The sequence below is a fragment of the Monosiga brevicollis genome, genomic scaffold, assembly GCF_000002865.3.
Source record: "Monosiga brevicollis MX1 MONBRscaffold_14 genomic scaffold, whole genome shotgun sequence".
Lineage (NCBI taxonomy): Eukaryota > Choanoflagellata > Craspedida > Salpingoecidae > Monosiga > Monosiga brevicollis.
The window spans coordinates 1,037,030-1,050,895 of NW_001865051.1; the positions used below are offsets into that span (position 1 = coordinate 1,037,030).

General features: G+C 55.8%; 4 protein-coding genes across 4 annotated transcripts in view; 2 read left to right on the forward strand and 2 right to left on the reverse strand.

The window, feature by feature from the left end:
• Positions 1 to 41: 41 nt before the first annotated feature.
• Positions 42 to 5,099, forward strand: MONBRDRAFT_32957 (uncharacterized protein; the record flags this gene model as incomplete). Its single annotated transcript, XM_001746845.1, has 15 exons — positions 42 to 308; positions 452 to 487; positions 603 to 815; positions 919 to 1,115; positions 1,267 to 1,436; positions 1,575 to 1,735; positions 1,863 to 1,955; positions 2,089 to 2,139; positions 2,289 to 2,345; positions 2,506 to 2,993; positions 3,082 to 3,393; positions 3,545 to 3,671; positions 3,767 to 3,906; positions 3,989 to 4,170; positions 4,352 to 5,099. The coding sequence occupies 15 exons, from the start codon at positions 42 to 44 to the stop codon at positions 4,891 to 4,893; spliced, it is 3,036 nt and encodes a 1,011-aa protein (XP_001746897.1). The 3' UTR covers positions 4,894 to 5,099.
• A 51-nt stretch (positions 5,100 to 5,150) lies between these two features.
• On the reverse strand, positions 5,151 to 5,733 carry MONBRDRAFT_26562 (uncharacterized protein; the record flags this gene model as incomplete). Its single annotated transcript, XM_001746955.1, has 3 exons — positions 5,151 to 5,364; positions 5,469 to 5,522; positions 5,600 to 5,733. The coding sequence occupies 3 exons, from the start codon at positions 5,731 to 5,733 to the stop codon at positions 5,151 to 5,153; spliced, it is 402 nt and encodes a 133-aa protein (XP_001747007.1).
• A 1,554-nt stretch (positions 5,734 to 7,287) lies between these two features.
• MONBRDRAFT_26563 (uncharacterized protein) lies at positions 7,288 to 9,876 on the forward strand (the record flags this gene model as incomplete). Its single annotated transcript, XM_001746846.1, has 6 exons — positions 7,288 to 8,139; positions 8,243 to 8,323; positions 8,453 to 8,584; positions 8,776 to 9,109; positions 9,194 to 9,588; positions 9,673 to 9,876. The coding sequence occupies 6 exons, from the start codon at positions 7,288 to 7,290 to the stop codon at positions 9,874 to 9,876; spliced, it is 1,998 nt and encodes a 665-aa protein (XP_001746898.1).
• A 256-nt stretch (positions 9,877 to 10,132) lies between these two features.
• MONBRDRAFT_37601 (uncharacterized protein) overlaps positions 10,133 to 13,866 on the reverse strand; it is a 15,842-nt gene continuing 12,108 nt past the window's right edge. Inside the window, exons 3-16 of the mRNA XM_001746956.1 lie at positions 13,510 to 13,603; positions 13,337 to 13,418; positions 12,986 to 13,122; positions 12,808 to 12,881; positions 12,479 to 12,617; positions 12,247 to 12,335; positions 11,958 to 12,086; positions 11,815 to 11,886; positions 11,588 to 11,658; positions 11,250 to 11,502; positions 11,118 to 11,159; positions 10,952 to 11,020; positions 10,769 to 10,877; positions 10,133 to 10,689 (exon numbers count right to left, since the gene is read on the reverse strand). Coding sequence (XP_001747008.1) covers positions 10,340 to 10,689; positions 10,769 to 10,877; positions 10,952 to 11,020; positions 11,118 to 11,159; positions 11,250 to 11,502; positions 11,588 to 11,658; positions 11,815 to 11,886; positions 11,958 to 12,086; positions 12,247 to 12,335; positions 12,479 to 12,617; positions 12,808 to 12,881; positions 12,986 to 13,122; positions 13,337 to 13,418; positions 13,510 to 13,603 — 1,710 coding nt within the window. The 3' untranslated portion in view covers positions 10,133 to 10,339. The remainder of the gene's footprint in view (positions 10,690 to 10,768; positions 10,878 to 10,951; positions 11,021 to 11,117; positions 11,160 to 11,249; positions 11,503 to 11,587; positions 11,659 to 11,814; positions 11,887 to 11,957; positions 12,087 to 12,246; positions 12,336 to 12,478; positions 12,618 to 12,807; positions 12,882 to 12,985; positions 13,123 to 13,336; positions 13,419 to 13,509; positions 13,604 to 13,866) is intronic.

Sequence of the window (13,866 nt, forward strand, 5' to 3'; positions counted from 1 at the left end):
ACAATTTATTTGTGTGTATGTGTGCGTGTGTGTGCATTTGAATGCAAAAAGCGCGCGAGCGAGTCGTCCCGTCGTTGTCGTCGTCGTTGTTGTTGGCTGGAGCTGTCTGTGTGTGCTCCCTCCCTCACGGCCTCGCACTCACTGGTTCGTGGAGGATCGGTTCGGCTCGGGCTCAGGCTCAGGCTCAGGCTCAGGCTCAGGCTCAGGCTCAGGCTCAGGCTCAGGCTCAGGCTCAGGCTCAGGCTCAGGCTCAGGCTCAGGCTCAGGCTCAGGCTCAGGCTCAGGCTCAGGCTCAGGCTCAGGTTCAGGTTCAGGCTCAGACCCAACACTTCGCGCTCACGAGATGGGCCTGCAGCGCTGATTGCAAGTGGTCCAGTGTTGAGGAGGGGCTCGGACGAAGCGATTCAGCATGGCGACCACTGAATTTGTCGCCCGCGATCTCGGGAGTCAGGTGCGCGCTCGACAGGAGCGCCGCCGCCAGCTGGAGGTTTGTTGCCAGTCCACCTAGGCCTGCTTCGAGATAGCTGTGCCGTTCGATTCAGTTCTGGTCGCTGCATTCATGTTGGCCGGTTGTGTGAATGTGATTGGTGTGATTGGCATAGCGCTGGCGAGAGCGACAGACAGCGGGGTTTGCCGTGCCTGAGCCGTCGGGGACAAAGCAATCTGATGACACGGATCACGTTCATTTTGACGTGGATGTGATGCTTTTATCTGCGGCCGCTCAACATGATCTTCCCGAGGTTCAGCGCCTTCTCTTGCAGCCAAGCGTCAATGTCAACGCCGGCAATACGGATGGTCTCACGGCCCTGCACCAGGTTCAATCCCCCCTCCCCGTGGACCCCCTTCATTTGCTCTTGTGAGCAAGCCGCCTAGAGCCGTTGTCAAAGCCTTCTGACCATTGTGCTGTGTTCTCCCAAGGCTGCCCTTGATGGCCACGTGGCCATGGGCCAGGCCCTATTGGAAGCGCATGCCGATCCCAATGTAGTTGACAACGAGGTGCGCTGCGCTTGCACAGTCCGCGCTCCGGACATGCGCCACAACTCAACAAGTCCCACCCCATTCAATAGCACTGGACACCGCTGCACGCTGCTGCTGCCCAAGGCCACACAGAAATGGTTGAGTCAGTAGCCCTGCTTTCAAAGGCCGCGCGCCCGGGTCACACTGATCCATCGTTTCCCACTGGTCCATCGTTTCCCACATCCCGAGCCTCATTCCCACTGCCTTGCTTCCCTCGCGGCTCCGTGTATGCCACTCACGGTTTGGCAGGTTGTTGGTGAAGCACGGCGCCGATTTAATGGCAGTCAATGTCGATGACCAATTACCAATAGACCTGGCCCGCGATATAGCCAACCGTGAAGATCCTCCCGAATGCGACGACCCAGAGGCACTCGCTGATGCCCTATCCGATCTTCTGGGCTCTTTTATGACCGCACAAGGTACGCGAACCAACGTTGTGGCACCTCGCATGCAGCGGCCTTTCCTGGTCTAGGTGTCTCGATCAACATGCTTGGCCGTGTGCCGGCGTCGGCACCCTCATGCTGCAGCTCTTTTGCTCTACCTCACGTGGCTTGCAGGTCTCGACGCGGCCGCTGCTGAAGCTCGTCGTTTTCAGAGTCGGCGTCAGATGGAGGCAATCGTGGCCAGTATTGAGGCAGGCCAATCGGATGTCAATGCCCCAGTCACGGCCGATCACGCCACGGCACTGCACATTGTGGCCGCACACGGCTGGGCCGACGTAAGTCATGCAGACTTTGGCATGCGCTTCGCATGAGGGGAGAGTTGGTGTTAAGCACATTTCTTTTCCAGGAGCCGTGCATGCGCGCTCAATGTTGACACGCAAACAATGGCCCGACCCGAGGCAGTTGGTGGATCGACTCTTGACCCTAGGCGCGTCTGCCAATCAGCCAGACGACGATGGCTACACCCCCATGCATGCTGCCGTCGCCTTTAGCCAGGTAGGCGTGTTGTGCCTCGACCATCCGCACCGTCACGTGTGCGCTCTCTCGTTGACGGTCATCGCATCCAGGAGACAACACCACATTGTCACTCCTCATCCCCTTGTCATCATCAACACCCCCACACGGCTAGATTGAAATCGTTCTAGCCCTTGTGGATGGTGGCGGGCAGGTTGATGTGCAGGTTTGTCTGCCTGCCCAAGGCTTGGAATGCTCCAAATGGTCATCCCATCTATATCAGCTCGAGGCTGGTCCCCGCTTCCTCGAAGAAAAATCTTGCCCCACCGGGCTTCTTCTCCATTTCCTTGCTCAAAATGGCTGGCATGCTCGCAGACAAATAATGGCCTTACACTGGCCGACCTGGTTCACCCAGACGACGACACCATGCGGGTATGGCAGTTTCTGCTGGATTGGGCCTCTCAAGACTCGTTGCCCTCTGTCCCCTGCCATTCGCAATGAGTCGACCACACACTGATGACATGAACCCGCCCTTTTGGTTTTTCTGGGTTTTTCTTGGTGTGTGTGTGTGTGTGTGTGTGTGTGTGTGTAGAAATTGGTTCCGCTTTTGCCACAACGCGTACTTGATAGACAGAATAGTTTGCGCCGCGCTCGCGCCAAGGCACAGCCGCAGTCTGCGGCAAGTTTAGCGGGCAGTGCTGCCGAAGGTTCCGTTGAGCCGTCTTCGTTGTCCGACAATGACTTATTGTCTTTAGAGGGACTTGATACTGCTGGCCCCAATATCGAGTCGGACCATGTCATTACCCCACCTCCGCTGGCTGACGCTTCGCCCGAGGATTCGTCCACCCACACCCCGGATACAAGTCCTCCCAGTGGTGACGAACACCACACCGTCATGTTAGAGCGTGGCTCCATTAGCTCTTTTACCCCACCAAGCTCTGGCGTCGAGGATGCCAGCCCCATGACTCGCCGTCTCTCCAGCGTGCGTGCTCGCAAGCAGCTTTCTCGGTTGCCAGAGGACCTCCAGAAAACGCTGGCAGATGAATCACCCGAAGTTGTTCGGCGCTCCAGCATTACACGGTACGGTCAGGAAGCACCCCACCACATCACATCCCGTGCCCAGCCCTGGCTGTCAAACTCTCGATATCTGCCATCCACTGATACATAGGAGCATGGGCAGCAGCAAGCGTGAGGCCGCCACCCGGGACCGTCAGCAGGAGCGCATTGCCATTTTCAGTGGGAGCACCTCTGTCCTGAACCCAGCGCCTCGTCTCAGCTTTGATCTCACCCATGAGGATGTGGGTGAAGAGGCAACTGTCAGCGAGATGCTGCCCGTTGAATTCGAGACGCCTTTGGACGCGGCTGAACCCGTTGTTTTTGAGCCTTCGTTCAAGGATGATGCACCGCCAGATCTGGACAGCACAATTGTGCCCGGCGAGCTGGCAGTGGTGGACAATGGCTCCGATGACCCTCTATTGACGTAGGCTTGCTCTCTTCCTCGCCTGATTGCTCCTCTCATAGCATGAGATCAGCAAGCTTGTTTGACTTGCTTTGATACCTTGTCTGTTTTTTTTTTTTTTTTTTTGGGTCAGACCATGACGAATTTTGGTTTCCTGTCTGACTTGGCATAGATCTTTGACGACTCGCTTAAACCAAGCTTTGGACCGCGTCCAGCATCATGCGGAGCAGGCCATGGAGCACGCTGTACGAGCACGGGCGGCCCGCGATGAAGTCAAGGAGCTCTGGCGCTTGCTGCAGGTGAGGCCACACTATCAGACGGGACCAGATCTCGATTTGGAACGGCTCAAACCATGAGGTCCTAATTGACGATCTGCTGTGCCCATGGCCCACAGGTCACTGTACCAAATCACACGATTCCACACCCTTTTCGGTCTCGCTCCAAGAGCCCAAAGACCCGGTCCAAGCATGGCATGCGCTCCAAGAGCCCCAAACCTGGACGCAAGCCCGTGTGCCGCCCTCGAAGTGATCACGGGTACGTCCAGAGCGTTGGCTTCCAGCCACGCGTTTAATATCAGCTTTTGTTTCAATATTGGCCACTTGGTATCTTCAAATAGGCGTGAAAGTCGGGGCTCGACTGGCTCCATGGAGCGGAGTAAATCGGCTGGTGCGCGGGGTCACCACCATCGAGTCCCAACGAGAAGCAGCGACAGCAAGCTCCGACCCACGAGCTCAGGTGGGGCTCTTACTGATGGGCGTCACGAACTGGACAAGGATGCTCACCATGCCGCGCGCCGAGGTCGGAGCGTAAGCCCACACATGGGTGCTGAGCCTGTGGTACGCCCGCAGTTTCGTGAGCTCAGCCCAGCCGTCACAGGGGCCGAGCGCGTACGAATGGCACGGGAAATGGCTGGTCGACGGCCACCTCGGCGCTAGCCGCTGACATTCAAGAGGAATATCTTCTTGCTGCGCCAGGACAGTTGTGCATAGGAGCATTCAGATGTGCCGTAGAGATGAGGTCAAGCTGACAGACTTGCGAGTCAAGTTTTTGTTTTGCTTCAATTCAAAAGGGAAAAAGAAAAGAGAGGTCGGATTGACGCACAAACGTCACGGCAAAGACACGGCGACTCCAGCTAACAGTCGCAACGGGACCTGTTTGTCAAGCTTGAAAACAAGAGAAATCAACAACTTTGTGGGACGACACGCCGAGTCGCTCACTCGGGGTGGGCGGAAACTCAAGCATGCTGAACAAAAGACTCTGGGGGAGTCACGACACGATTCCAACTCTCGTGTCAACCCCAATGGGACGTGGAGAAACGCGCAAAAGATAAGAGCGTTGGCCACAACAAAAGAAGGGAGCGAAGAAAAAGAAGGCGAAAAGCTGACGGAGAAGCAACGGGGGGCAGTTCAACGGGGAAACCCAAACGGGCACAGAAAAAGAGACGAGGTTGAAGGCAGCAGGCTAAAGCTGCTTCGACCAACACGGGACAGGGACGTTTGTGTAAGCAAAGCACAGAGCTAACAGGACCGAAAAAGAGTTACGAAAAGAAAAGAAAAAAAAAAACGGTAAGGAAAAACAAAAGGTTGCAGAGCGGTGCTTGGGGCACATGTCCTCGCTATAGGTGTTGCTTGGCAGCCTACGGGCCGCGCGATGCGCTGGCAGCCCACAAGGATAAAAAAGCACCACTGCGGTGGCGTTCATTGCGCTTAGACAAGTTCAGTCTCCGGCTGGAAAGGATTGCGGCAGACAGAGAGCGAAATATCAGAAGAAATCGGAGCTCAGGAGACCAGAGTTGAGGCTGCCTCGAGCAAAACCAGTGGCGGACAGATGCAACGTACAGCGGGGGGACCGGCGAGACGCTTCTTGAGCCAGAGGAACATGAAGATGAGCCAGAGGGGACCAGCAAAGAGAAAGCCGACAATCAGCAGACCCAGACCAAGATCCTCTTCATAGTCGGTCTTGGGCTCTGAGTAAAGGTAGACGCCGACGAGCCTACAAGATGAGGATTGCAGGCCGTGAGAGGTATGGCGAGAAAGTAACTCAGGTGTGCAGCCTTGTTTTGGGTTGGGCGGGCAAGAATTTGAGCACAATCATACCAGAAGGGGGAGGTGAACATCCAGATGAAGATGGTGTAGCCCAGAGCACCCAAGCTACAGAGGAAAGGCGGAATGAGAGAAGATGGCATTGGCGACAGGGGAAAGCAGCGTGGGTTGGTGGGCCCACGCACAAGCTGTAGGGAGTCTCGTAGCAGCCGACGCGGAGCTTCTCCTCGGCCTGAACCTTCATGGCGGCGGCAAGGGCAGCCTGGCGGTTGGCACCGCCTGCAGGGGCGGTGGCGGTGGCGGGGGCGGGGGCAGACATTGTGGCTGTGGATGCAGAACACCAAAGGCAAATGAGGTGAAGCGCGAGGCCAGAGGCTCACAACTTTTGGGCGAAGAATCAGCCGCAACAAAAGAAGAAGATTACAAAAGAGGGCAAGGGAAGGACGAAAGAAAGCAAGAAAAGAAGGGCAGGCGGGGATGGCAGAGCCTGATCCCGCGAGGGGAGAGGCCAGCGTGAGGCAGATGAGCGCAGGTACACTACATACCAGTACGATTCTGGAAGAGAAACAAAGAAGGCAAAGCCTATCAGGTCGAGGTCGGGGGTGACACATCAAGAACCGGCATGAGGATCAATCGCAGCAGCTCTCACTGGGGTCGCACATGGTGACACGATGGATGCTACGGTCAAAGAACAAGTCATGCCGCTCAAACACCATGGCATCCGCAACAAGCAAGCATCAAGAACAAGTAAAGCATGTGTTGTCTGGCTCCAGAGGCATGCCGGGAGCGACGGCGACGGCGGGCACGAACGGCGGCGCGAGGGGTCCAAACGGAGCAGTGACAGCAAACGAAGAACCCAAGGCACACCAGTCACAAGTTCAGAGAAAAGAGCGATCGCAGCCATGTTTTCGGGCGGGTCGTGTGAGCCACGGATCCCTCGAGCCTGCACGATACTTCAACTCGCATGGTGTATCCAAACAGCCACTACAACCGAGCCAGACAAGAAGAACAACCCGAGCCCCGCTGTTCCCGTTCCGGGCTGCCGTTTCTCTGCCACCCACTTTGACTCAAGGACGAGAACAAATAGCATTTACAACCTCAGTCGCGCGTTTTTCCCGCCTTTTTGATTTGTCGACGAAAAGAACAAAAGAACAAAGGAAAAGCAAAGGCGTGTGTGTGTGTGTGTGTGTGTGTGTGTGTGTTACGAAGGGATGATGATGTGCTGCCTGCTAAAGTTAAAAGAAGTCTTGTCTTTGTTTTTTGCTTTGTCTCTTTTGCTTTGTCTCTCTCTCTTTGTGTGCTGTTGCTGTCATCTCTAACAAGTGGTAGCCCTTTGCTTTCTCTCTCTATTGTTGTGGCTGTGGTTACCATCTGTCAGTGTGGTGGGGATGACACTTTACTCAAAGGCGTGACAATTGTAACGCTTTCTCAGCTTCATGGAACAAAGCGAGGCTGCATGCGCAGCGTCTGCGGGGGTCGGAATGTAGCGACAGTCCCTGCATAGACCCCCAAAATTCCGTGCCCGTCATGCCTTTGTTGCCCCGCAATCCCCCTAGGCCATGACCCACCTGTTGTCAACAGCTGTTCTCCATACATCTATCCCAAGCCCCAGCCAAGGTCTTCCCACCGGAGGCCAGTGAGTTCCCCAGCCGGTCCCAAGCTGCAGCCAAGGGCCTTTTCCCGCCCACCGAGCTGGAGCAGAGCGGCGGTCATTTGGTGTCTTGGGGAGCCCCGGGGTGAGCTCAGCTGTGCATGTTTGGCGCGCCAGCGAGTGGCAGTGCAGTCCGCAGGGGGTTGAATTGAGATCGCAGTGCCTCGAGGCCAAGACGGATTGGATTCGGGCTGCCGGCACGCACACGGGGTCTATTTTAGAATGGCTGAGGCGACGCCGTCTCAGGAGGAGTTGGCAGGATCCGCGGCCGGTGACACGCTGGTCCTGAACGCTGCTGATCCGGCCGTGTCGGAATCTGACGGCGGTGTCATGGATGGTGCGCATAGTGGCTCGGCCGATGCCGTGGGCAGCGAACCGGCAAAGAAGGCAGCCGACGAGGAGGCCAACGGCGCGATGAGCGATGATGGCGGGCAAGAGCTTGGTAGCGGCGATCATGCAACAGACTCAGCTACAGTGGCTGTGGAGGAAGCAGAGGCGACAACAGGTGTTGATGACGAAGTAGACGTGAATGCGGATGTCAAGGACGACGCAGCGGTGACTGCGGCTGCCGAGGATGAACCGGAGATGGCTGCGGTCGCGGAGAACAAAGCAGAGATGACTGCGGATGCCGCGGAAAACGAGCCATCGGTGGCTGCGGCCGCGGAAAACGAGCCACCGGTGCTCACGACTAAAGAGACTGAAGAAGAGAGTGCAGATGCCGATGCCGTCACAGCATCTGGAGTACCAGCAGTGAAGAATGCAGAGCCAAGTGCAAATAGCACTGCCAGCGAGGTAGACCGAGCCCAAGCATCTGCGGAATCACCAGCAGAAACAATCGTACCAGAATCAGATCCCACGGTCGAGTCAACAGAGGCGGCCGACGCAGAAACAAGCCTGAATTCGTCTGCAGAGGCGGCCCTGGCAACAAAGCCTCACCAGACCGACGTCATGCCTGTGGCTTCCCCCAAGATTGTCGTTGAGATCAGCGAAAACGATCAGGACGTTTCCAAGGATAGCTCCGCCGAAGATGCCTGGGAAGGACGCGGGGATGCCGATGACTACGAACACGAGGAGGTTGGTCCCACGTTCGCTTGTGGTTGCGCAAGCGAGCACTTGTCGCTCGATTCGCTGGCCGCCCGAACAAAATCAATTCACCTCGTCTATTTTGCGCGCGCAGGTGGACCCACGTGTAGAAATTGCCCTTCAAGATATGAATGATGCCTCGGACGCCATCAATCGGCTCGAGAAGGAACTAGAGGTTCGTCGTTCCTGCCTTCCAAATGTCGTCCAATCTTGACCCATGTTGGAGGCTCAGGATCCCGTGTCTTCTCATCCCGGCCGTCATGTTGCTTGCGCCTGGCACACCAATGTCTTTTTCTCTTGACAGGAAACGAAAGCAGCCTTCAAAACAGCCATGGACCAAGTGCAAATAGATCTGCGTGATTTGGCCAACAAGCTCGGGCGCCGCAACATCGACAAGGCCCGCCCCTATCACCAAGCGCTCTTCCGAGCCCGCAAGGTAGCTTCTTGGCCCCTCTCTGACTCCCAGTCTGCTCAGTTGCTTCTGTCTGTGTCTGCGTCTGTGTCTGCGTCTCTGGACCTCTCTTTTGGGTCACATCTTCACTGTGCCTGAGAGGAAAGCAAGCAATGTGGTGCAGCCGCTGCGATTCAAGTGTTTGTGTGGTCTCATGGCGCGCGATGCTCTTCCAGGCCCACTACGAGTCACGGCAGGCAGCTGTGTACTTTGAAAAGGCCTCTGGGGCCTACCAGCAAGCCAAGCAAAAGGTCAAGGCCACCGAGCAGCAGCTGGAGAAGGGCGCAACCTTTGACGCAAATCTCCAAGCTTCCCTCAACAAAGCCACGCAAGACCTCATGACCGCGTTCAACCGCAAAGAACACGCAGATACAATTCACCAGACCAAAACTCAAACCTTCCTCAAAGCCGACCGCGAACTCATGGAGCTGGCCAAGGCACGCAAAAAAATCATCATCAAGACCAAGCCTTACTATGAGAGCAAAGTTCAGCACGACAAGATTCTCATGGGTACGTGCATGTGCTCATGGTCCTTGATGCTCGCGTGGCGCCCCCACCTCAGCCTCAACACTCATGTGAAAATCCATCAATCAGGTCTTCGTCAGCAACTGCTACAGCAGGAGCGTGACATCAAGGCAGCCAAAGAGAAATACAGCAACAGTCTCAATACCTTATCCAGCATTAGTGAGGAAATTCACGAGCGACGCGAAGCTGAAAAGGCCGCCAAAACGCCTCCGGCGTCCGCCACCACGCAGCACGGCGGCGCATCGGTGCCTGCAGAGACCGCCGTGTCTGAGGCGACCGCTGCGAACAGTACAGCCGCACCTGAAGGCGACAAATCGTCGCGTACATCTGTGACCTCGAGTCCGCGTCGCGTCTCCTCCGAGGCATCGGATCGTTTGCGTAAACAGATTGAAGAAGCCAAAGCGCAAGAAGCTCTGCAGCTTCAGCGCGAACAAGCACGCGAAAAGGATCGGGAACAACTTTTGGTATGGCTGCCTGCGTCATGTTCTCTTGTCCCTCGAATCCAGACCCAGACTCACCCCAAATGGTGCTTGCGTGATGTTGGACAGGCTGCGGAGCAAGCCATGAACGCCGATCTCATGGCAGAAGGCGGAGAGGGTGAGGAAAACGACTACAACGAGGCCGATGAGACACAAGATAGCATCGTCAGCTCCCAGGACGATCTGCACATGGCGAACGTCTACGAGGAAGACGATGCCAAGCAATCCCCAACACCACCTTCCTCGGCTGGCGTGGATCCTGTTTCCCAATGAAGGGTCACGGCCTGAGCACCTGCGCGAGGATGATTCACAGCCCTGACTAGCCCCCCTGCCCGTGCCTTGTGTTCGCAATCTTCGAACATGCCAGTTTTAGGTTTGAGTTTTGCTTTTGTTCGTCCTGAATGGAATAGAATCACGAGTCCTAGATCGTAGTTGACAATGCGCAAGCACATCCTCGCGCGAGGCGGCTTTGGTTTCGAGGGAAAAAAGTGGACAAGAACCTACGCTTTGAGAAAGGGACCGCTTTCATCAGCGTACACGTGTCAATTCAAGAGATTACATAACAAAAATACGTCGAGAAGCAGAAACAAAGCAAATGAAAATATTCAACAGCGCCGTCCCATCAGACAGTCTTGGGTAAGACAGACACGGTGACACAGGCCGGACAACGGGAGCAAAGCGCCCAAGCTAAACCAAGCGACCGGCGAAAGAAAAAAAAAAAAAACTCCCCGAGTCTTTATACTCGGAGCTCGCGGATCTTGTGACGATTAGCGTCGTCGACCTCAAAGACCTTGGTCCAGTCAACAGTGGGGAAATAGAATTCGGCCAAGTTGCCAAACAAGCCGCGATGAAACGGCGAACGACCCTTGGCGGCTCTGATATAGTCGTAGCGGAACTTATTGACGCCCTCGTTGGTGGTAAAGTCGTCAAACATGATTTGCTTCAGGTGCATGACCAGCAGCAACGAGACCCACGTCGTATGGAGGCAGCCCTGAGCAAAGAGCCAAGCAATAAACGGCGAGCAAGACGCCTTGATCCATAGGTTATAGAAAAATGACTCATGACTTGGGCATTCCAGCGAGAAGTCTGTGGGGCAAACGGCGGCGGGCATGAGTCAAAAAGGCTTTGGGCAGCTTAAAATCGGCAGGGCCCGCACGCAACTTACAGCGCATGCAGCCAACGAGGAACATGATATTGGAGGCCACAAAGCACATGAGATAATGCATAAAATATCGATGGTTTCCAGCACCAACATCGTTGTCCACAAAAGGGCACTACGGGCAAAATCAAAAGTGAGGCTAGCCCTTGATCAACTGATGGACGAATGGGCGGCCATGTCAACGCGTACATGGTGATCAAAACGAGCGACACAATGATTGCAAATTCCACAGTGCTTCGAGCGTAGCGGACGGCGGGCCTGTCACATCGCCGCAACAGCACCAACAGCACACGATGAGACGATCAAGATGGTGCAAAGGGCGAGCCAAGGCGCATGCCGAGTCTGATCGACGTACAACGCAGGACATGCAGAAGTGATCGGCCGTCAGCATGTTGTTCTGGGAGGTGGGCGTTGGACCGAAACGGATGGGATGAGCGCACGGTCACGGCTCGGGTATGAAAAGGCGCAACAGAACGTGCGACTCTACCTCGGCGAGAGCGATGATGTTGCGGTTGCGCTCCGAAGCCGGAACGACAATTTTGCCAGGATCAGTCGTGTTGGTTTTGTGGAAGGACCAAAACAAAAACGGAATCAGAATCACCACGCAGAGGTTCTCCATGTTGGTCATCATGTCCCAGAAGAGATAAAAGTAGGTGCCATAGAACACGGACAGGGTCGAGTACCACATGGCCAGCGAGTTGGGGGCTTCCCCGGGCTTGAGGTAGGTGAGTGTAAACGTCCTGGACAAGGAGCAAGAAGGTGAGATGATCTCAAGAGTAGATATAAACGAGTAATCTGTCGTCGCGTGGGGTCGCCTCAACGTACTGGAGACTCGTGCACCAGGCGAAAACGGAAAAGGCGAGCATCAGCAGACCGAGCCACACGTTGGTCTTGAGCTGTTGGTTGAAGTGGGGTTGGAGGTTGAGGGTTGGGGGGAAAGAGGGAGTTGGTGTCAGCGTTATGGCAGAGTGAACGTGTTAGGAAGCAAACTCGACACTCAACAGTTTGTGAGACATTAGAGGAAGATACAAAGGTGTGGTCTGGGCACCCACCAGCTCAAAGGCGTAGCCGACCATCAAGATACCAAAGAACGGGGTCCACAGCAGACAGTAGCGGCGCACAGGCTATGGCGAGGGCATCAGATAAGGTTGCGCGGTAGAACAACATGGCGGTGGCACGTGTGTGGCATACATACATCGCGACGGAGCCAGCCAAAGCGAGGGTTGGCCACGGGCGGCAAATGATGACGCAGCGTGTTCTGGTTCTGCGTCAATTTGCCGCGTGGACCCTGGCGATCCCAAAGCATGGATCGGCAGGACATTTTCTGCAGAGAAGGCAACGGGTCAAACGAAGCAAAAAAAAAAAAAAAAAAAAAAAAAAAAAAAAAGGTGAGAAAAGCAAATCAAGTTTCATGAGAGAATTTGCTGGCGCCGCATTCCGTGTGGTAAAGGTTACAGAGGCAAGCAAGGTAGAGTGTAGCGCACCGTAACATTGGGAATGTCGGGGTCGGCGCCAGACTCGATCAGGATGCGAACGGCCACCGTGTTGCTGGTAGCCATGGCATAATGTAGCGCTACACAGACACCAAATTACAGAAAGCGAGAAAGAGGCGACAGTCAGTCAGTCAGTCAGTCAGGCGGGCAGAGATGGAAACACGGGATCGAAAAGGTAAGAGGAAACGGTTGATGCTTTGTGCCAAAGCCAAAGGAGGAGTACCGGTGCTTTGAGATGTGTTGTCTTGGAGGTTCACGTGGGCGCCGAGGCCGATGAGCAAGCGAAAGAGGTCGGGGGCAAAACATTTGGCCGCGGCCCACATCAGAGCAGTTCGCCCCTCGGTATCGCGGCTGTCCACATCCTAGAAATAAGCGATCCATGCAATGGTTCCCAATGTCCGGAAGTGTTCAAAGAGGAAGCGGCATGAGGGTGCCACACGGGCAGCAGGAGACGGTGGACTGGGATGGTATCAGAGGCAAGATTGCCGAGGTACAGGCGTGGATGGCAAACACGTGCGCAAGAGCATTTTAGCGTCGGAGGATGGATCGTACCGTGCCCTGGGCAACAAAGTAGGCGCAGAGGTTGGCAAACCCAAATTGTGCTGCAATGTGCAGCGCATTGAACCCTGGCAAATGAAAGCGTTGAACCGACGGCAGGCATAGGGTGAGAGCAAGCGTGCATAAAAGGGGCCTCAAAAGTGGCGACTACGCAAAGGTCAACAGGCCAGACCTTGAACATCACGAAAGGTGGGATCGGCACCATGTTTCAAGAGGACGGTCACGGTCTGCAGGTGGCCCTGTCTGTCACATCGAAGCGTGATCTTGTGAGGTGTGGGGCCGAGAAGGACAGGGCAAGAGGGAAAGGAGCTGTGGGGCACCATGCGGGGCGTACCGAGTCGCCCAATGGAGCGGGGTTCCTTTGAGCTCGCCACCGATGGCGTCTACGCGAGCGCCCTGCTGCAGAAAATATCTAAGGCGTCGGCAAAGACGGCAAGATGGATGAGATTGAAGCGTTATGGGCCGAGGACCATTGCAAGGCAGGACGTGGGGCCCAGGCGGGACTTGTGTCGTTTCAACGCACTTGACGCAGGGAAGACGATCGTTGATGGCAGCCCAGTGCAGGCAGGTGATGCCCTCGCTGTCCACGGCGTTGACGTCAAAGCCTGGCGAGGCCAGCAAGGGAGGGCGGGTTGATAAGCTCAAGCTGGCGTGACTTTGGCTATCAGGCATCTGTGAGCCTGTTGGTGTCTGTACCTTGGTCTTCAATGTGGAAGCGAAGACGCGGCAGGATGCCACGCTGCGCCAGCTGGAAGGGAGTCATCTCTTCAACGGTTGGCGGCCGTGACACCTGAAAAGTTGGTTGGGACAGGACAACGAGGCAGGCGCAAGATGGGTTGTTAGCCTGATGGTATAATGGGACTGAGATCGAGGGCAGGGCCCGTCGGGCATGGGGCTCAAGGCTCAAGGGGACAACCGCGTTGTCGCGTGGTCCGACAACTGACCTGTTCCGCTGGGGCCGAACTGGCCGGAGGGGGCGAGGCCTGGCCAGCGGCCGGGGCTTCTACACGGATGCCATCGGAAACAGGCCCAGGGGAATGCATATCAGACATT